Consider the following 21,816-nt stretch of genomic DNA (forward strand, 5'->3'; position numbering starts at 1 on the left):
GACTGAGACAGATTTAAACCCATGTACAAATATAAAGGAGCTGTGAGGCACCAGCACAACCTGCTGGACCACCCCACTAAAAAGGAATGTTTAAAAAAAAAAGTTCCTCACCAGTTCGATAGAGGTTAAGGTGTAATTGACAGCAACTGGAATATTCTGACCTTTGAAGGAGTCTCTAACTGTAGCTGATATAACTGCAGTAGCAAGTCTACCTGTGCAAAAACAGGAAGATGTCGTAATCACACACACACTGTCTGAAACTGCTTGTCCCAAGCGGGGTCCTGGTGAACTGGAGCCTAACCCGGCAACACAGGGCACAAGGCTGGAGGGGAGGGGGAGCACCCCGGACAGGACGCCAGTCCATCACAAGGCACCCCAAGCAGGACTGAAACCCCAGACCCACCAGAGAGCAGGCCCCAGCCAAAACCCGCTGCACCACCACACTCCCCAGATGTCATAATGAACTTTACTAATGTAATATATTACAGCCCTTACATGTACAAAGGCCACAGTACAAATGGTTTCATTAAGAATTTGGTCACTTACAAAGGTAGCAGCTATAAGTACTGTTCTACAAACTGCCCCAGTATACAGCTTGTGCTGGCTCTCTGTCACAGCCCAAATTCATTTTAAGGCACACAATATTAAAAACATTTGCATCCTATTCATTAATTTCTATATAGCATTTTTTCCATAATGTACAGAACTTTGTTATTATATATTTTAATTCAATGGTAGCATTTATACCTACTGATTTCTTTTTGATCTGCTGAATTACTGATTTTTGATTGGAATTCCATAAGGTGACTGTAGTAAACATGGATGAAAATTACTTCTTCATAACCTACCAAGAAAATATTTTTCATCAGTTAAAACATAGCATGGTACAGAAAAAAACACAAAGGAAACAGCTTTCACTCTGTGAAAGCAGACGTCATTAATTACTTGGTCTACCACACAAACCAACTGTATAGACTGTCTGACAAAACTATAAAGCTTCAGCCAAGGTCTTCTTTCTGTGATGCAGACATCTAAATTGAACCTATGAGCTTGGCACACCTTTGCAAGACAAATCAAACCCCGGGAGAAGAATTTCTTATTAGAGCCTTGTAACACTAATTATTTCTTTAAAAATCCAGCTACATGCATTGACAAAGGGTAAAAGGATAAGTGACTTGTCTGTGAATTATTAATTGTATAACTGCTTAGCCAGTACTTTTATCCAGATGGTCCTAACATAACATCAAATTTCAAACATCACCCATCAGATTTTTTTCCATCAAAGTGAAAGTGAAAGCTCACCAAGTGAATGCAGTCGAAGCACCTCTGTGTCAGGGATGAGTATCTCATCCTGCTGGCTAACATGGCTGATCAAAGTGGATGGCTTGAACACAGAGCTGTAACCCAGCTGGCCTAGCTTCCGGGGCTCCAGGTGCACATCTGAAAGACCACAGGACAAGAAACAGACTCATCAGAAGCTGCTATGTGAAAAGATACATACATACATTTTGATTTTGGGTATCCCAAGCAGAAGGGAAACATTGAAAGAATTTTACCTAAATTGATAAGTATATGTAATATACTTAGATATGTTGCATCCCTGCTTGTTTAGTTGAAATAAGTAATATTACCTATTACTGATATAAGGAATATGATATCAGGCCCACTAACACCTTTGGACATGTGTTTTTTTCTTTGTGAAACCCATCACGTTCTCTGTGCTTTGAGCAAGAACCGTACCCAGGACATTAGTACATAGTTGTCAATTGTATTATCCACCTGTCACGCACACTTGACTTCTGTGCACCAGTGTACCAGGTTCAATCCTCATTTGAGGCACAAAAATGTTTACAGCAGTTTTTGTGAACATGACAGAACATCACATCAAAAATTTCCACACTTGTAATCTAAGACATGGTTGATGCCTGTGAGACTCACATGTCCTGAAAACCGCACATAACATAGGATTGTAAATACCATCACCCATGAAAAGAATGTTCATCTTTACATAAGAACTCGATGTATACTAAGAATGATAGCTAGAAGTTTGGCTCAAGGGTGATATCTAAACCTGCACCACTTCAGATGTTATTCACCTGTTGCAACCTTTGTAAGATAACATTTGATGAATTTTAACTTTATGCAAGATCCCACTAAAGATCAAATAAAGCTGATCTCCTGACCAGCTATAAAGAAAAAAAGCAACAAAGTTGAGCAGTATACATTACCTATATTTTTTGTTGAGAGCTTGAAGCTTTTTCCTTCAGTTGCTAAAACATCTGCCAAGGTTTCAGTCACCTTGTCAATGCTTTCTATTACATTGAATGGCCCAACAGACACCTGTATGGGGGGAAAAATACTGTGCAATACATGATCAAACATACCATGCTTCACGGTAGATGCAAGCAAAGCTATTCACTCATACACTCACCCCATCTTTACTCAGGCCCAACCACTGGGCAGCAAGTTCAGGGTCAATGATCTCACTGGAAAGTTTCACAAGGTTGGTAGCCAAAGAGCTAATGACTTCAGAAGAAGCAGACTTCTCTGAGACATGCATAGACACTAGCTCCAAGATCTGTGTCAGGTGGAGCATGTCAATAGGTATGAGGATGTTTGGATTTAATTGCAAAACCTTCAGTAGCACCTCTGTGCAGGCCACCAGCCTTGGAATGGTCTCTTCCACCATCCTTTCTAACTGATGCAGCTCTACCTGGTTTTAAAAAAACATGAGTCAAGGCACATAAATGTCAAAGCATATTCACAAATATTCAAAAATGCACATCTTCTATAAAAAAATACTCCAACAAAACACAAAGAAAATGAATCACTGTTTCAACATAATTTCTTTTAACATAGGAATGCAAGGTTAACATGAAGCTGATTTTCTAATGTAAGAATTCAAAAGAAAAAAATCATGATACAAATGCATGTGTGTATTTCTGCTGGCCAGCATAAAACAATTTAACTTCTACAAGAAAGCTGAGTAATCAGCCTCACTCTAGGCAAAAAATCAGAGCAGATTTTTCTTTGACAGTATATGTACACAAAAGCAAGATAATAAAGGCAGCAGGGCTAAAATTACTGAACTTTTTCACTCACACATTTGTATTCTTCCTTCCTCACTTTTGTAAAGAATGATGTCTTTGGAAAGTCAGATAAAAGCCATAGATTCTCAATTACATCTAAAACCAAGGAAAGGGAATTAATTAACTAAATGCTCTATAGATGCATACAGTATACTGATAAATATTAGCAAGGTCAGTCAAAAACTGAAGCTGACCAAGTAAAGGTAGGTACATCAGAGCCCATGTCAATTTTTTCTGAATTCCATTAGGATTATTATAATAGTATTACAACTCAAGATTCTGATTCTTCCTTACCTGTATTATACACACAGAAGTTAATGACACAACTATGTAGTCTGAAGGTTATCAGTTCAAGTCCCCAGAAGGGACATATACTAATCTTGAATAAGGCATTTAATTAGAACTGCTCCAGTAAAATAAAAAGAGAAAGACTAAGAAATCTAATATTGTCTTTACTGAATTATCAGATTATAACACACTTATTTCAGAAATTACCTTTGTGAAACTGGCAGATTGCCCCTTTTCGTATTTTGCAAAAATCCAGGTTCCAACTTTGACTCAAAGGGCTGAAGGTCATGCATCCATGGTTTGACTCATAAGTCAGACTGGAGATTGAGTCACCTGTATACACCCAAATATGGAGCGTCTGGCTGTCCAGTGAACTTCTTTTACCTAAAGTAAAAACCAAAAGTTGTGCCTATATTGGACTAAATAACGGAGGAAAAAATTCTTGCTACTCAGTGAATCACTGGTTAAAGTCTGATGCTCCTAAAATATTGATCTGTAAGGTCTACACACATCAGAGTATTTATATATGATTTTAATGGGCCTCTAAGTGCAGTGTGTAACTGGTTTGATTATTATGTCCCACCATAAAGGGTATCTGAGGAGTCAGCATTGCAATTAAAGACATGGACTGCTGACCTGAAGGTAGCCAGTTTATGCTCTGCTACTTTTATACAGAGACATTTTCTGACTCACTCGTCCCATACGGGGTCACGGGGAACTGGAGCCTAACCCAGCAACACAGGGCATAAGGCTGGAGGGGGAGGGGACACACCCAGGACAGGACGCCAGTCTGTCGCAAGGCACCCCAAGCAGGACTTGAACCCCAGACCCACCAGAGAGCAGGACCCAGTCCAACCCGGTCCAACCCACTGCGCCACCCTGCTACTTTTGTAATCTTTGAGAAATCTACTTACCCTGAACTGTACCAATAAAAACACTGCGCTGTATAAAAAAAAAAAGGGGGGGGGGGGGGGGGGGGATGTGGTGGCGCAGCAGGTTTGGCCGGGTCCTGCTTTCTGGAGGGTCTCAGGTTTGAGTCCCACTTGGGGTGCCTTGTGACAGACTGGCATCCCATCCTGGGTGTGTCCCCTCCCCCTCCAGCCCTACGCCCTGTGCTGCCGGGTTAGGCTCCGGCTCCCCGCAACCCTGTATGGGACAAGCGGTTCAGACGATGTACTATTTTTACAATGTTATGACTCAGTTTAACAGCCAGTGAGCAGAAATGTCCAAGAATTGGTTCAGGAACACATTACTTGCAAACACATAAACCTAAATTCCCATCCAAACCCCTGATTATGTCATGATGTGTGTTACAGTAAATATCCTTTGCAAATAGATACAGATTAAGTGTGTGTTCGTTTTTACTTAGTCTCTGCTCTCGAGTGCCATATTGAAGCAATTAACTTAACAGTACGTAATCTACCCTGGTATTTCATGTGTCAGCCAGGCACTAATTGAAATTCTTTTGTCAAAACCTCCTGGACTGTAGCTTTCGACAAGCAGCAGTATCTGCCCCTGATACTGTAAACTGGTTTTCAGCCCTGGTCCAAGTCAGTCCCTGTGTGGGCTGGCTTCTGTTCCAGCTGAGCTTTTGGTCAATGTGCTGAGAGAGGGTACTACAAGGCACTAATTTAAACAAAGCCCTGCTACATGCCAATTCAGCATACCTTTTTGGTCATCATTTACATCGATTTACTCATTTATCCAGTAGAGAATCCCTCCTGGAGTAATTCAGGGTAGATACCTTGATCAATAGTACAATTTTAAAACTAGGAAGTTTTTCAATAGGACCATTGATCAAGGTACATACCTTGAATTCCCTTCCTAATGGAATTTAGGAAGGGATTTTAAAAACTAGGAAGTTCAGATGGCAAGGCAACAGCCCTAGCCAGTACGATACACACTAGCCCATTAGAAAGAGAAGTTAGATTAACTTTTTTACCTTTACATAGAATGTCTCCCCAGTGACTTTTCAAGGAAGGATCGATCGCAAGGGCGGAGAAGTTCCACTTGAAGAACAGCCCAGAGAAAATCAGTGAGCACTGTTTTTCCATGGTGTGTATTTCATTAGGGCTCAACACCCTGTCCCAAACATTCAGTTGTGTAATGTTCCCCGTGAAGGACATGCCCCTGGAGGACACGTCTTGCTTCTGGCCAATAACTAGGACTCCATCTGAGCCTATGTCCCCTGAAAGATAGAGCCCCTCACCCTGGTCTCTCAATCTACCATCTGCACTAATGTACCATTTGCCTCCAACCCCGGTCCAGCTGACGCAAACCAGGTGCCAGGACCCATCATTGTCAAAGGCTTCTACATAAGGCCCGTCTTCCCCATGCACCAGGAGGGACAGCTTAACCGCTTCTCCATGAGTTACATTAGCTTGAAGTTGGAACTCCTTTAGAAAGGACTGTGTAGAATAAGAGAAGATGGTGGAAAAACCATGGAAGGTTGGGTCAAGCTGAATTTGAGTGCAAACGGTCACAGCGCTCAAGCTGGGGAACTTCCACAGGACACGGATGCGATCCGAGTCACTTTGGTCCGGGAACTCCACAATCAATGTGTCAAAGCCATCTGAAGTTGAGGGAAAGACAGCAGGTACACGTCAGTCAGCGCTAGCACAATCGGGCACCAGCTTGCTTTACTTTAATTTTACTTGCTGTACAGGTGAGTGCAAGTTCAAGGCAGCAAAACGTGTTGAGAGAATTTACCAACAAGCTGTATGACAACTTCAACAACTCTGTAACTTAAAAATTTAAAACAAACAAACAAACAAAAAAAACGTCCAACACAGCTCACCTTTTATGTCTGAAATGCCCGCGTTTTCTATCCACAGCGGTTCCGTTATATTTAACGACAGCAAAAAGGCGGGCAGCTCGTGAAGCCCCAGCTCGTGCGGCACAGAGGCCAGAGCCCCAGACCTGCGGCGGCACGCGACGCGCGCGGCCGCCCAGCTCAGTTTCGCGGGCGCGTGCTCGTAGTAGGTTTCGCCGTATTTGAATCGGGCTGCGCCTTGCGGCGCCGGTACAGCTTCTGGCCGTTGGTTTTAAGGGTGGACAAAAGAATAAAAACATGCTTCAGATAGACAGTGCTCACAGATAGTTTATCCTTTACGCCTTTGTTTGATGCAAGAATCGGTTTTTAACTTAAAAACACGACACGCCCGCAACACAGCTGAGTTATTAACTGAACTTAAGTTATTTTTCCCTGCACTTCGGCTTCGCTTACCTTCAGCGGCACAACAATGCAGACACCAGAAAACATACTGTAAAAGGAGAAGAGAAAAAAAAAAACTGGTTTGCCTAGAATTTTTAAACAGGTAAAAAAAAAAAAAAAAAAAACCTCTAAGTCTAAGCATTTCACAGCGATTCGCGGAAAGTTACTTACAATAAAATGCAAGTGGATGCTGAACCGCAGCATTGTCCAGTAAAATGAAAGCTGTGGCTAAAATCACGGCTAAAGACTTAAAAGAGGCACTTCACGCAGCAGCCAGCGACCAGAACTTACACTACAGAGAATGAGGAGCGAGGGGGGGGGATTAGAAGAGATGCTGGCAGCAGAGCGGTCCCCTCCCAACTCTCCATTCCCAGGACCCTCCTATGTGACCTCAGTATCTGAGAATTTGCGCGCTGATACAGGGATCGAGGGAGAAGGGAAGAGAAGGGAAAGGAAGGCAGCTGCTGCGCTGCACACTGGGGTTACGGCTACAGCGATGTGGACCTTACTGTGTTCACATCCGACAACTTACCATCGCAGGCCAGGCACCCCAGTTAACATTACGCCTTCTATGTATCTAACAGCACAGCAAGTGGCCCAGCGGTTAGGGCACCGGGTTACTGGTTCAAATCCCACTGCATGAGAGCCAGCAGACAGCGGTATTGTTCAAAAGTTGTTTTACAACCTGAACTACCTGGGTTCAAATCCCACTCTCGCTGCGGCAACCTTGATTAAGGCGCGGACCCTGAAGTGAAGCATTAAGAATGTTCTTGGGCGGAAATGGGTAGAATCTTTGACAAGGTTGATCAACAGCATCAACTTAAAGATTTATGCATTCAAATCTAAGAACAAATTGTGTGCGCTACAGCTGAGTGACATTAGTAAAGCCTTACTTGTGTTTAAGAAATAAACACAAACCCAGGTTTCACCCATTTATTTTGTCCAGATTTTCCAAAAATTAAGTTATAATAAAGTACATCCTTATAACTGTTCCTGCATTGAGAAACTAATAGCTGTGCAAAAGGTAAGTGCCATAATACACATGTAAAGAATACATTCATAGGTTCCAAGGAAGCAAAGTTATAAAATCAAGAATACTAAACAAATCTAAATGCCCTACAATGTATTTTATTCCAAATAACTTTGAATATACATATATGTATTCAGTGCTCAAGTTTTTAGGTTTAAATTCTACAGCACCTTTGAAATACAGCTTTTTCCTGCCAACATATAAACTAAACCCAAGAAGGTCCAGTTCACTGGATCAAAAAGTAGTAGGCAAAAAAAAAAAAAAAAAAAGAAAAAGAAAAATTAGGCCGTTACCATTTTGACTACCAATAAAAATGCCCTGCTTAATTTTAGCCCCACTGCTGCAAATCTATCAAAAAAATGTAAAGCCTTTATATATTAGAGAAGAGAGCTGTGGTAAACTTGAAATAGTGCAAATTGGCAACTACTACACAGCTGATTTGAAAGACTAGTGTTAGATTAACCATTCGAGTCATGCGTCTCAGAAATGCTGAGAATTCCAGGTGTCATACCGTCACCGTTTCCAAACATCCATCCACTTGACATGTTTGCTGGATTTTGTGGAAGAATGAGGGCTACACCCACCGTACATCACTGGGAGAAGAGGCAACCTCTGTGGAAAGAGCGTACACGATTTTGCGAACAGTTCTGTTTCTCCTGGTGTTGCTGGGTGGAGAGATTTCTTCTCTACCTTTCTTTCCATCACCTGCCTTCAAACTACTGCACCCTGTGGCTGATGGCGATCTCTTTACACTCAGCTGGTCAAACACAGCTGACAGAGACTGCAGTGCAGAGCGCACACCATCCCTAGTTACTGCAAGACTTCTCACAGATGGAATCTGGGACCCAGAAGCAGGTATGGATCCCATCTCCATTTGGTATCCACCGATGGCATCTTCAATGGTTTTGGATGAAGAATAAACCAGGGTTCTTTCAGCACTGGAGATGGTGCCATTTTCTCCTGCAATAACAGCAATTTACTATTTAAATGTATTCATAGTGCCAACTGAATTCAGTCAAGGAGTTTTAAGTGACAAGTGATAATCAGCACTGACCACCAAATCCATTGTTAAATTTATAGTGAACTGTAAAACCCCTACAACCTTTACTTTGATTTTGCAGGATTTTCAATACCTTTCAGGGTCTGTATGATACTTGTGTGAAGCTGCTTGACTCCAAGGTTGAGATTAAACAAATGAAGCCCTTTATTTCTCACTGATAAGAGTCTGGACTGATCATCAGGGCCACCATCATCTAAAGTCCTTTCATTCTGCTGGCAAAAGAAGGGGGGGGGAGTTCAAGAACCAAAAATACAACCAAATCAAAAATGGCTCCTCATAGTAAGATATACCCCTGTTAAGTTCTGGTGACATTGCTATTACAATACAAAATAGGGATCTACTAATTTCCCAGCCAAAAGAAAAGGGGGGGGGCAATAACTGTGTAAGACTCATTCATGCATAGCAAAGGTCACACTTGATTCTCTCACCAGATGAGTAATCTGTTACGCTTACCACTGTACTGCAAGACATATATTGTTGAAGGGAAGAAGCTAATTCCAACGTTATTTTCTTCATATTCTGTAAAACCTGAAATTAGAAAGAAAACTGCCCATGGTTACACTGAACAAGATTGAGATAATTAATACAGACAGATACAATATGGGGTCACATACAACACTCAAGGACTGGACCCTGTTGGCTGTCACCACATGTAATTACAAATGGCAAAATACAACACAATACAACACAATGCAATGCATTCACTCATAACAGTAAAATATTTTGGACCTCAATATCCATTTTCTATCAGGTCAGGTGTTTGATAAATTGCTGTGTGTCATCCCTTCCAGGCACAAAAAAATATTTAGATCCTAAAGAAACAAGAACACTTTATATATGTGCTAAACAGTGCACCAAATACAGTTAAGGTATACATGTAAAAATAATAATCTGGTTCCTCATAGAGATATGCACAGGATGTGTTAAACCATCATTAGAGCACCTGAGCATCAGGGAACACCTGCTGAGCCTCTCTCTGCATTTCCTGGGCTTCACTGATGCCCTCGTTGAGTAGTGTCTCTACACCTTTGCAGGCTCCCTCATGGAGAAGAGCTGCTAGAGAGCTCTGAAAAGACAAGCCCAAGATCAGTATTTTAACACAAAGGACAGCCCACACAGAACATGCATCAAGGAAAACTCCTTGGCCCGAAAGATATGAGAAGGAAAGGGGGATGAGAAATTTCACCTTGCTGGTGACCTCCAGCCCTGTTTCTAAGGCAGGGAGATGTGTTTCACTCACAACTGAAAGGTGACTGATGAGTGTCATAGCTGCATTCAGGCACTGGCTGATTTTGCTTTGAGCCTCTGTTACCATAGAGGAAATGTCTGAATCACAGCCCTGAAGGCAGGCAGGAAGGGAGGAGGAAGAGAGAAAAGTCAAACTGCTTTTACTTAATCGTCACTAGAAATTGTGCTAAAAGATAGATGAATTGTGCAATTATTCTGGGAAAAGTGCAATAAAAATCTCAAATCATAGTGCATTTAAAGATTAAAAAGCTGATTTTATATGTGCCATGTAAATCATAGCATTACCTACAGCATACAATCCTCAATACTAATGTACAGCAGTCCACTCGGGGGAAACAGTATTTACATAAATACTGAGTGCTCGACATACCTGAATAAGAAGCTGGAAATATCCACCCATTTTCTTGACTTCCACCTTAAGTTTATCAGCAGTCTGTGTGGCGCTGTTGGAGTTCATGTTAGACACCCATAATGCCGTGTCAAGTACAGCCCTCTGCATAGCTGATGTAGCCTTCACTAGCTGGCTCTGAGCCTCCACACTGCAGGAGAACACTGAGAGACAAACACTCTGACGTTCATTTACCATCAAGACTTAGTATGACCGTAGATTACTCAACTACATTCATCTCAGCTCTTCACAGATACAGCATACTCTCATTTGCTCCTCAGCATCCACAAGATCTGTTCCTCCCTACTGTGCCCGAGAACGCTTTGTTCAGGCTCCTGTTCAAAATTGTCAATCCCCTTCACATTAAAACTGTTCCCGAGTTCCTGACTTTCGGGGCTCTTTTAAAGACCCACCAGTTCAAATAAAGGCTTGGCACTGCTGAAACTTAGCTTTGACCTTCATAACCTTGACTGAACTTATTTCATTGTGATTATGCAAATAGTTGACCTTTTCAACATCCGCTCATGAGTAAACTAATACTTCCAAGATCATACTTATGATTCCAGCTGTTTGTAATTTTAAACACTAATGTATTTTCCCGATGCTGTAGCACACCCTGGAAGCAGCAGAAACTTTAAAGTACAGAATATAAACTGGACCACAGGTACTAAAAAGCTGCTTGCTGCATATTTTATTTCCAAAAAGAGATCTGCTTCTCAAATTTAGTCATGCATGACATGTAAGTGTGGGAATGCGAGTCAAAAACTAGAAAGTCCTGGGACTATAGTAAAGCTCTTAATTTTTTCTGAAGAGACATTCCCAAGAAAACAAGAATTTTATAAAAACCTCAATGAGCAGAGCAAATCTGGAGCAAAAAAAGCCTCCCTTGAACCAAGATCAGAGCATAAAACTATCCCACACTAACACCACTTATACCCAAAACAAAGGTTTCAGTCTTTTTTGGAAAGTCAACAACACAGACCTTGGCAAAGGTAATTTTTAAATTTTCTGAATGATTAAGTGCAACATTCATTTTGTTTAAAGACATTCTGTAAACAGTGATGTGACTCACAGTCCTCCTGGCTGTCGTCATCCATGCTTTTGTACATGCCGCAGATAGACCTGGCTGCTTTGTGGACAAGGAGGAGGTTATTAGTCAGCTTATCAGCCAAGTGCTCCTCTGCTCCATGACATTCCTGCAGCTGGGCCACCGCAGAGCCAATCAGTTCTTTACAGATGCCAGGCAGAGCACAGGCAGGTGTGCTGGGCTGCACTGAGGGTAGCTTGTTGACACCCATCAGGCCTACACAATGGACAAAGGAAGATGAGATGGGAGGGAAAAGAACCTTGCCAGACATACCCATTACACAATTTACAGTAGATACACATAACTGCATCCTTTCACACACACGTCTGGAACCACTTGTCCCAAGCAGGGTCTCTGAACTGGAGCCTAACCCGGTAACACAGGGCGCAAGGCGAGAGGGGGAGGGGAAACACCCAGGATGGGACACCAGTCCATCGCAAGACACCCCAAGCAGGACTCAAACCCCAAGCCCGCTACACCGTGACCAACTTGCATCCTCTAATGTTATTCATAATTATCTTAAATACAAGCCTTTCTGGGTCATCAAAACTTGAAACTTTGAGGCCCTCTTGCCAACGGAACAGATACATTTAACTTAATGTGTTATCAAAATACCGTTAAATTGTCTACAATGGGAAAAGTCATTGGTCACTTTTTAACGCTACAAGTAAGCCTCTTCTTTGGCCTTTATTTACAAATTATGACAGAATAACCAACATGTCTGGTGATGAGACACAGTGGTGGGATGGACATAGGGTTGTGCCTCGGACCGACTCGGAACATTACCGGCATGTTGTGAGGAGTTGTGCAGAGACTGAATAGGGTGTACTCGTATCTCATAGAGGCGCCCTGAGATCCTTCTGCTTTTCAACAGACTCCTGCTCCTAGAGAGAAGAAAAACCAGAGTTTAAAGTTAATACACGCTGTCCGATCTGTGACCTTATGTTAGAGTTAACAGCGCAGCTTGCATACTTCAAGTTGTGAGACGACGCCCGAAAGCAGTCAAAAGAGGAGGCGTCCTGCAACAGAGAGAGCTGGTGCGGCCAGGCAAGCCGAAGACCTGTTCTGCTCACAAGGATGTTGAATATGTTGCTGAAGGCCAGAGGGTGTCAGGGTGGCACCATGCAAAAAGCGGAAGATTGCAGGTAGCAATTGAGCAGAGAACTTCTAAAAAAGACAGCCGTTCCATCCAGCATAAAACCGACTAAAAGTTCCAAAAGGCAAGACAATATTCTGGCTAAAAAGAAAATAAGCTGCTTACTCTAGCAGTTAGACATGGAAGAACAAAGCAGTGTTCTAAAACTGGGCATTGGGCGGGGCGGGGGGGGGGGGACACCGACAAGTGCTCTTCTACCTTCTACGTGAAAACGGAGAAGTAGACAAAGGACGAGATATGTCCTGTTCCCATTCATCGTTTGGGTCGTAAAAGACATCATCTTCATTTTTGGTAGACGAGTCACCCTGAGAAAAATAAATCATAATTGTTCAAACAATGAAAAGGGTCTTGAAGTAACAGTACACAGGTACCCTTTACATAACTGTACATTCATGATGTATTAAGTTGCTCACATTCATTGTGCAGCATCACAGGTTCAAAATCTCATCAACTGAAGATCAGACATCTTGCTACGTTTACATTTATTCATTTATCTGTATGCTGATTTGGAGAAAAGCATCAGTGTTACGCTACCTACAGTTATTTATCCATTTACAGAGCTGGGTAATTTTACTAGAGCAACTTAGGATGTACCTTGCTCAAGGGTACTAAAGCTGGAGGTGGGATTTGAAGCCGCAAACTCTGGGTCAAAAGGCAGCAGCTCAAGCCACAGTGCTACCAGCTATCTGGACTAATATCTATCCCAAAATGCCCCAGTTCAAAGCCATTAAAATTACACAATTACCCATATAGCGACCATCACTTTAACAAGGAACGTATCCCATTTATGCACTTTATGTGCAGTCATACATCAGGACCAGTTAGAACTCAGAATTAAGATGGTTCAACCACTCATCTCTGCAATATTATGCTGTAGTAAAGGCTACCTGCTCAAGTTCCCTCATGACTGCCAGGTTATTCTGGAACTTCTCCAGACTCCAAAAGGTTGAGATGCCCAGCCGGGTATTCTGCACTTGAATCTGCAGCTCATTTCCCCGACCTGTGCTCTCTTTGTCAGAGTTCTCATGCCTGACATACAATACACACACATACAAGAAAGAGGACCATTACAGTCCTCACACTTAACAGCAGCGGTAGGCCTCAGCATCTGCCTCTCGGGGTTTTATCTTCAACAGATTAGCACAGAAACAATATTAACCTCAAAGCTATCATTCATTCACATCTTAAACACACCTGCTGAATACAGTGCTCTTCTTGAGCTTCTTACTGATTGCGTTTGCCTCCTCGATCATCACAGACAACTTCATGGCATCCCACTGTGGTTGAGCTAAAATGGACCATAGAGAATCATGTAAAATGTCAATTTTGTCATGACTGTAAGGGCATTTCAGAAAAATTATGTATTAGTTGTCAAAAAACATGTAGATCACTAAGAGCTGATTTGGATTCTTGATCCTGGTCAGTCAAATCTAAAGCCTGCATTACTATTTTTCAACTATTTATTGCTGTGCAATGACGACCATACAGTGTTTTGGAGGATGATTTTCCTTTTGCCCTCGCTTTCTCTGCATTTTCTCAAGATCTTCAGCAATCTTCCTTTTTTCTGCTTCCAGTGCCTCAATGATCTTGGCATGTCGGATGTCATGGTCAGCCATTGCCTGTGTGGCATTCAGATACAAATCATCAAATGCCAAGTTAAAATTTAATTGGCAACGGATTCCATCAACATGCATTTCTCCACAGCACCGTAGTCTTTTTCATAATATAATGTCCAAGTTCCCCCCCCCCCCTTTTCCAAAACTGTGTCACCAATAACATTACAGAAAAATACTTAAGCTTCAGCATAGGATACCAGTTGAATTTCACACGATCTCAGCACCTGTTTGGTGGCTTGGGCTTCCATAAGAAGGCGTTTCTTATTCACGTGCAGCTCCTGCTCAAGCTGAATCTTGGCGCTCTGAAGCTCTTCCATCTGGCTGACCACCCTCTGATTGTTGAGCTCCTGGCACTTCTTCTTCTGGTTCTCCTCCTCCTATTGAGGAGCAGAGGCAACATGAGACAAGGGCCAGTGAGCCATACAATCAGCTGTAACAGAAAGGTACCAAAAAGTAGAGATTTCTCAATATACAGCACCAGCTCTTGTTCCAGGGCTCTGATCTTGTTTTCATACATGGTCTTCTGATCAGATAGCTCTTTCTGAGCCATTTCTTTGGCCACTTGTATCCCCTGAATCATCTCCTCTTTGGCTTTGAGGTGGGCTGCCTCAATCTCTGCCTCCAGCCTGAAAACAAACATTAAGTTGTAGCACACTTCACATCATCTAATTTCAAAACAAACACTTTAAATGAACATCATGTATTTCTGAGTATTAACCCTGTGCATATTTAGATTTTTCCTTTTCTATATAACAGAGAAATTCATAAATTCTGTAATTCGCTGAGGGGTGGCAATCTACCAAATGCATTGAGGTATAGCCTGTTCAACACAATTCAAATCAATCGTGTCACCATCGGATACATATGTTCATAGTTTGAAAAACTGGAGTCAATTTTAATCTGTTTTAGTGTTTAATTTTTTTCTTGCTGAATTTTCTATTAAAAAAAAAAAAAAAACCTACTGGGCCCTTTGTGATGCCAGCAGCTCATTTTTGGCAAATTCAAAATCCTTCTGTCCATCCGCAGCACCAGACCAGCAAGAAACTCTCTTCCCATTGTGCACTTCCACTGGGTGGTTAAACCTAAAGTAGTGGTCACCCCCGAGGATTACACGGTCACCCTGCAACCAGCAGAGGAAAAATAGCAAACATGCATCAACTCATCATATGGGACCCCAATGTTTGCCTTTTTTTTTTTTTTTTTTTTTAATAAATATAAAGACTTACATGGTGCAGGACAGTGGATTTGGAGATAAGGTTTCCATTCACAAAGGTCTTTGCCTCCTTGATGGGAGTGATACTAACTGTACTGTTCACATTGGAAATCACACTGGAAAAGGGAGGGGGAAAAAAAATGCCATATATAGCATATACTGTAAAATCACAAGTTGCCCAGTTATGCAGACCATTCTTTTCTTGCTGATCAAGAAATACCAAAATGAAACAGTTGAATTAAAATTCAAGTCAAATAAATCATGGCCAGTGTTAGTCAAGATGAGAGGTCTTTAATCTCTGGTCTATGTACCACTTGGTGGTTCTGAAGTATAAGCTTGCTTTCAAAATAATGCTTTCTAAAAGGAAGTTAAAAATACTCTTATGGTATTGCCATCTATGATATAATTTAGGTAACCAAGTTTGAGTGCAAGAGTGCGCAATATTTTCTCAAGATTTGTGACAATTGTGACATTTCTACAATGGGGTGTTTCAAATTCTTAAAGCACGTAATGGACTTAGAAAAGGCTAAGAATCACTGCTTTAGAGCAAATGTGTGATCCACCCCAGGCTGACTGGAGATGAGCAACCACCATGATGGTGGAGACGTACCTTTCTGAACTGTGTTCATCAAGCTACCATACAGCAACAATGCTATTATTACCTGTAAACTGTCTTATAATTCTTATTTAATATAGAATGCCCAGGAGGGGTGGGCAGCTACTATTTTTTTCTCTTTCAACTTTCAGTTGGGAGTTTTGGCTCCTTTTCTTCCCTGGCCAGTAGGCATACTTGTAGCTTTATAAAAACATTTGTATTACGCTAGTCTTTAGTAAACCGTCCTTGTTCTCATGTATTCGTTCCTTTGCCTTACACCTGTGTTCAAGTGCTCTGTGTCACTACATGAGAAGTGCTCTATAAAAATAAATTGAAATGTGAACTGAACCAGCAGAATCATACTCCAGCAGGTTTTATAGGAAACACTAATTGTTTCATTGACAAAATACATAAAATGTTAAGACTTGTCACACGCACTAGGAGGGGGGAGGGAGAAAAAAAAAAAAAAAAAAAAAAAAAAAAAAAAAAAACTTACCAATGTTCATCAGCAATGAGGGCACCAGACAATTGGATGTCATGAGCAAAGTCAGACTTGTGCTTCCCCACCCTGGTCTGGCCTTCCTTTATCATGTAGAGCAGCATTTCCGACAGCTGAGGATCCTCGTTCAGGTTGACAAGGTTTGGAAGCCTATTATCCACCTTAAACGTGATCCCAGCTTTCTGTTGGAAGCACAAAGGGTGGCGAGCAGTTTACGGATCCAGCCAATCAAAGAATCGCTAGAAGTTGAGAATTTATGAGAAGTAGAAAGAATGTACAACGAAGTAGAAACCTGCAACTCCTTGGTTTCTTCACACTTTCGCTTCTCAGCTTGTTCCAGCTTCTCCTTCCATGTCCTAGAAAAGAAAATATTACAAAAGTATAAAGACATGGGAAGGAGTAAGTCACAAGATATGGTTACTGAAGTTAGGTTAATAATCCCCCAAGATTACATCAATTCACCTAGCTTAACGGATGGGATCGGAAGTCTGCTCACAACTCAATTTCTTTTGTATCTTCAAACTGACTTTTACCACTGAGTCACAACCAGTAATAGAGTACATGCCACACTGTGGAGGGGGGCATGGTGGTGCAGGAGGTTTGCCCGGGTCCTGCTCTCTGATGGGGCTAGGGTTCGAGTCCTGTTTGGGGTGCCTTGCGACGGACTGGCGTCCCGTCCTGGGTGTCCCCCCTCCCCCTCCAGCTTTTTGCCTGGTGCTGCCAGGTTAGGCTCCGGCTCTCCACGAGCCCACATGGGACAAGCGGTTTCCGATGGCGTGTGTGTGTGTGTGTGTGTGCGCGTCCACACTGTGGAAGTGACTTGAATTAAAGCAATCTCAGCCCCCCTATTCCATGTGGGTGCATTTCACTGCTACCTATCAGAATAAATACATGCTGGGCCCACCTTGCAACATGCAGAAATTTTACAACCGATTGGTGCCCAAAATTCATCTCGAAAAACCTGAGAGTCATGTATATAACAAGAGGAGCTGCTGTACCCTTTCAAGTACAAAAAGTATGAGGAAAGTGCTGACAAAATGCACACTGGTGTTTACCGATGAGCCTCAGCCATGTCCTTCTGCTGTTGTGTTAGCTGCATCTTGAGGGCAGCAATTTCCTGCTGAAAGAGTCTCATTTTCTCTGGCTCAATGCCTTGGGAGCTCATTTGAGCTGCTCTCAGCTTTTCAACTTCAGCTTTTAGTTCTGTTAATACACAGACAATTTTTAATTCCAACATGTGTCTCAGCCAATAATTATACTTTACACAGTTCTGTAGTGATTGTAGAATATGGGTAAGCAATCCTTCAGCTATAACTCACCCTGTAGAAAACTGACACCTTTGTCAAGAGATTTACACTGTTAAATAACAGTTATTAATCCATTTATATAGCATTATTATTTGAGTCTTCTTAACATTAAGAGTTGCGAGTTAGTACCTTGTACCTCAAGGGTTCTACAGCAGGGATACAACCCAAACCAGGAACCTTCAGTTTACATTTACATTTATTCATTTAGCAGATGCTTTTGTTCAAAGCAACATACATCTCAGCAAAAGTACAATTCATGCATTACATTAAGAGAAGGAGACATAGCTGCAGAAGTGTGACTCGAGCAAACCTAGTTTGTTACCTTCCACTTGACGCACCAAGGTTCATCGTTGAAGTAGGTGCATGAAACACAGGATAGACAAATCCTGATACCCTCCAACCTTTTCGTTTTTTTTTTTTTTTTTTTTAATACCATTAAGACACACAAGCAAGCAAATACAATGCCAGAGTAGTGGCTGAATAAAGGCTTTGTCTGGTGATGCTCATGAATTTACGGTGCGTGAACATTTACACCGTACATGAGCTGGAGAGATCTTGGGGGAGTTTACAAGGAAAAGCCTTAACTACAATAAAACCTACCGCCATTCTCATTACCGCTACAGTTATTTATAACCTGTACATTTTACTTTGATTCCACATTCTTTGAATCAGATTTACAAATCATTCAATATGACTATTCCATAATGAGGGTAATTATGTAACTGAGGGCAAAACCGATAAACAAATAGATTCAAAGAGAAAACATACATACCCCTGATCAGTTTGGCATTGTTGTCCTCATTGACCTTGGCCACATTAATAATCATACGAGCCTGTTTAGCATAGCGCAAGGTGCTCAGGGTTTCCTCGACATTGCAGGCAGCAGGACTCACTGTGGCAACCATGGCAGTCTTTGAATTTCCACCCAAACTCTCCTTGAGCAACCTGCAGTCACAGCACTGTTAGTTTTGCTCCTTTATAACCAATGTGATTTTTGCAGAACACCTCCTGGTTTGGATATGAATAGAACTGTACAGATGGCCAGTTTATTGCCATTAACTACAAGTAATCCGCCATTTACAACACGTCCACTTTATGTTTGCATGTTACATCTGATGACATGTGCTGTACGATTCATTGGCAGAAGTATTTGTCATTGACCGGGTCTCTGTCAGTGTTTGGGTATCAAGCAGAGTTTTTTTTTTTTTTTTTTTTTTTTTTAATAAACAAAAAGCAAAAGTAATTTGTGACCGTCTTCAAGTTACTTCAGTTAAAATGACTAGCAAGCAAAAAACATTGCTGGTGGTGCTAAAGAAAAGCAAAAACTGATTAAAAATGGGGAAAAACTACAAATTAAAATAACTATAATCCTGCACTGTATTCAAATGATTCTCTATTAGTGTTCTAACAAAAAAAAAAAAAAAAAAAAAACCATCAAATTAGTGGAAAAATAACAAAACCCTCTTATATAATGTGGAATTCATGCATATTAACTGTTTACATATCTGTATGGTTTATGTAAAGGGACTTTAAACTTAGCCCAAAGTCCACTTATGACAGGATCGGCAGAACAAATCCCCACCGTAAGTCGCAGACTTGCCATATTTTCCCTGGCTACATCCCTTTGAATCCCATCCCCTCCTCCTCAAAACAGAAATGAGTGATTTTTTCCCATTTTTCCCCCCGTACCAAGTGAGCACAGACTCTCTGTAGGGGATGAAGACCTTCTTCTTGGCTTGGGACTGTTCAGAGAGAGCAGAGATGACCTTCCCCAGTGTTAGCAAGGACTTGTTGATACTTGCACCTTCCTGCATGAGAAAACACACATTTAAGCCCTTCCTTTAGCAAGTGAATAGTGGGGAAAAAAAAAAAAAAATCCTAAAGCATTTATCAGCAAAAATACTGCCTGTACCAATCATTTAGGAAAATACTAAAACAGACTGAAAACAGCTTTATATAAAATGAAGATAGAGCAAGAAGCAGTTTACCCTCAGTCTGTCCCCACAAGTCTGGGTTATGCCACAGCGCTCGCTGCCTGCTAGGTCTACCAGGTTGATCCTACTGATGGTCCTGTGGTCATGCTCTTCCTCCTCCACAAACTCTGTCTGCATGGACAAGAGACATCAGCAAACTCCACTCCATGCTTCACTCTGAAGATGTGCCGCTTTTATTTTAAAAAAAGGCATGGTGTGGCTACAGTGCCCATCAACCACAAGACCTCCCCATTATAGATGAGACCCTCCCTCACAGAAATGAGGAATCTGCTCATGTGACTTTTACACTCAAAGGTACTTTCAACACAGTTACTTTAACTGATATGTTTATTAAAGAGAGAGCATTATTTTGTTGCCTTTCACTATATATTCTCTGAATGCACTGATTGATTTCTCTGTGAAAATAGTCACCTTGGTCTGAGTGAGGACAAGGGTGAAGACTGAGTGAGATCTGGAGCTTTTGTCATTCATGCCTGTGGCCGCAGTGGCACGCTGCTTATTTCCAAGCTCAAGCCAGCCCTGGTGTGAAGAACCAGGGTAAGAAATTAGGTATATTCTGGATTGTGTACTTAATCATTTGCATTCACTTGGATATGGATATAATGAAGTCCAAAGAAATGTCTAAATTCATTTAAGGAACATGGTGACTCACCAGGATATCAGTATAGGAGCTGACCACATTCCTGCCAGAGAAGAGATTAAAAACACCCATATGTATTGACAATGAACATCTAATCCTGGTTATTAATCAATAGAAAATGTTTATCAAGTAAAAATAGTTATGCAAATTCATCTTTCTGTTCGCTTTATAGTGTAGTTAAATATCAGTTCTGCTGGTTGCTACCCAAGTAATGGTGGAATCAGAAACTGGGATGCATTGAAAGCGCTCTACCGGTTGTGCAATGCGCTTTTGTTTCACCCAAACTGCACTGTGCTTTGAAGAAAAGCATATGCTAAATGAGTAAACGTGAAGTTTTTATCCATTTTAAAAGCAGAAGTGTCAAAAACTTACGTTGAGAGATCAGCCACATAGGGTCCAAATACTGGATGTTCTCTGACTCTTAGCTTAAGAAAAGAGAATAAATCGGTTAATGACCACAGATTGATAGATTAAAAAAGACATATATTACAAATGCAGACAAAACTAACCAAACCATTTGTGAGAACTCACTGGTAGCTTCTTTTGGTTTTGTTCATCTGTCACCACAAGCAAGTCATGGATTTTCTCATTATAAACCTCAAAGTAGCTCATCTCCAGATGGCAGGTTTTCTGGAACAGAATTCATTTCTCATGGAATTTTTTGAAATGTTAGATATGTGAAACTATACATCTTAGTATCATGGCACACGAAATATGTACAGAGCTGATCTAAAGCTCACTTGTTTATTATTTGCTGATACAGCAATTCTGGAGAAAAGTTCTTCACAGAATCTTGGTATGACTCCAGGCTCTTCCCCAAAACCCATCATCCTAGGAAAGAAAAAGCATTACAGCAGTTGAAATTAGATGCAACATTTACAGAACATTAATGTGACTGCATTTATTTATTAGCAATCCATGAGAAGTGATATCGACTGCAGCCAACAGAAAACACACATGAAGGACAACTTTCCCCACTCTGGGTGTTATGTGAGCAGGGACTCCTAAAAAGCTTTAAAAACTTACGTATATGACTTTCCGGAGCCAGTCTGGCCATACGCAAAGAGACAGGTGTTGTAGCCTTCGAAAGCTCTCTCAAGGAGCGGACGAGCCAGCTTCTCGTACACGGTCCGCTGGCTGGCAAAGTTCGCTTTTGCTCTATCGACGGAGCAGAATGCAAAGTCAAAGGTGAAGGAGAAGCTCTGTTTGGAATCTGGGTGCTGCACAGTGGTCTCCTGGTTATTCACGAAGACCACTTGGCGGGCATTGTCCTTCTCCCTACTAGAGACAAAGACAATTTCTCGTTAATGCAATTACTCGTTTGCCTGACTTGACAGTTTGTCAGACTGCAGTTACCAGAGTTACGAAGTGGCACTCGACCAGAAATGGGCC

The 21,816-nt window shown here is 41.5% G+C and overlaps 2 protein-coding genes across 5 annotated transcripts in view; both read right to left on the reverse strand.

The window, feature by feature from the left end:
* Window positions 1-6,909, reverse strand: part of LOC108935385 (adhesion G-protein coupled receptor D2) — a 66,473-nt gene extending 59,564 nt beyond the window's left edge. For 3 of the 4 annotated variants that reach the window (XM_029255156.1, XM_029255155.1, XM_018753956.2), the window contains exons 1-11: window positions 6,763-6,909; window positions 6,604-6,640; window positions 6,175-6,408; window positions 5,320-5,949; window positions 3,585-3,761; window positions 3,103-3,185; window positions 2,432-2,713; window positions 2,229-2,340; window positions 1,303-1,440; window positions 752-844; window positions 112-212 (exon numbers count right to left, since the gene is read on the reverse strand). In XM_029255156.1, coding sequence (XP_029110989.1) covers window positions 112-212; window positions 752-844; window positions 1,303-1,440; window positions 2,229-2,340; window positions 2,432-2,713; window positions 3,103-3,185; window positions 3,585-3,761; window positions 5,320-5,949; window positions 6,175-6,408; window positions 6,604-6,640; window positions 6,763-6,795 — 1,920 coding nt within the window. In that variant the 5' untranslated portion in view covers window positions 6,796-6,909. The remainder of the gene's footprint in view (window positions 1-111; window positions 213-751; window positions 845-1,302; window positions 1,441-2,228; window positions 2,341-2,431; window positions 2,714-3,102; window positions 3,186-3,584; window positions 3,762-5,319; window positions 5,950-6,174; window positions 6,409-6,603; window positions 6,641-6,762) is intronic. The other variant, XM_029255157.1, reaches the window with a different exon arrangement.
* Window positions 6,910-7,713: 804 nt separating this feature from the next.
* Window positions 7,714-21,051, reverse strand: kif14 (kinesin family member 14). The gene is made up of 26 exons (XM_029254993.1): window positions 20,956-21,051; window positions 20,797-20,849; window positions 20,437-20,467; window positions 20,196-20,303; window positions 19,779-19,895; window positions 19,480-19,598; window positions 18,563-18,735; window positions 17,539-17,686; window positions 16,776-16,839; window positions 16,481-16,665; window positions 15,403-15,505; window positions 15,139-15,296; window positions 14,655-14,802; window positions 14,401-14,553; window positions 14,064-14,179; window positions 13,755-13,859; window positions 13,448-13,589; window positions 12,759-12,865; window positions 12,191-12,288; window positions 11,390-11,620; window positions 10,300-10,481; window positions 9,868-10,020; window positions 9,625-9,747; window positions 9,135-9,209; window positions 8,755-8,893; window positions 7,714-8,581 (listed from the first exon to the last, which is right to left on the reverse strand). Exons 1-26 carry the CDS (start codon window positions 21,034-21,036, stop codon window positions 8,196-8,198), a joined length of 3,498 nt encoding a protein of 1,165 aa, XP_029110826.1. The 5' UTR covers window positions 21,037-21,051; the 3' UTR covers window positions 7,714-8,195.
* Window positions 21,052-21,816: the final 765 nt, after the last annotated feature.

Source organism: Scleropages formosus, chromosome 9 (genome assembly GCF_900964775.1).
Source record: "Scleropages formosus chromosome 9, fSclFor1.1, whole genome shotgun sequence".
In the NCBI taxonomy this organism is placed as follows: domain Eukaryota; kingdom Metazoa; phylum Chordata; class Actinopteri; order Osteoglossiformes; family Osteoglossidae; genus Scleropages; species Scleropages formosus.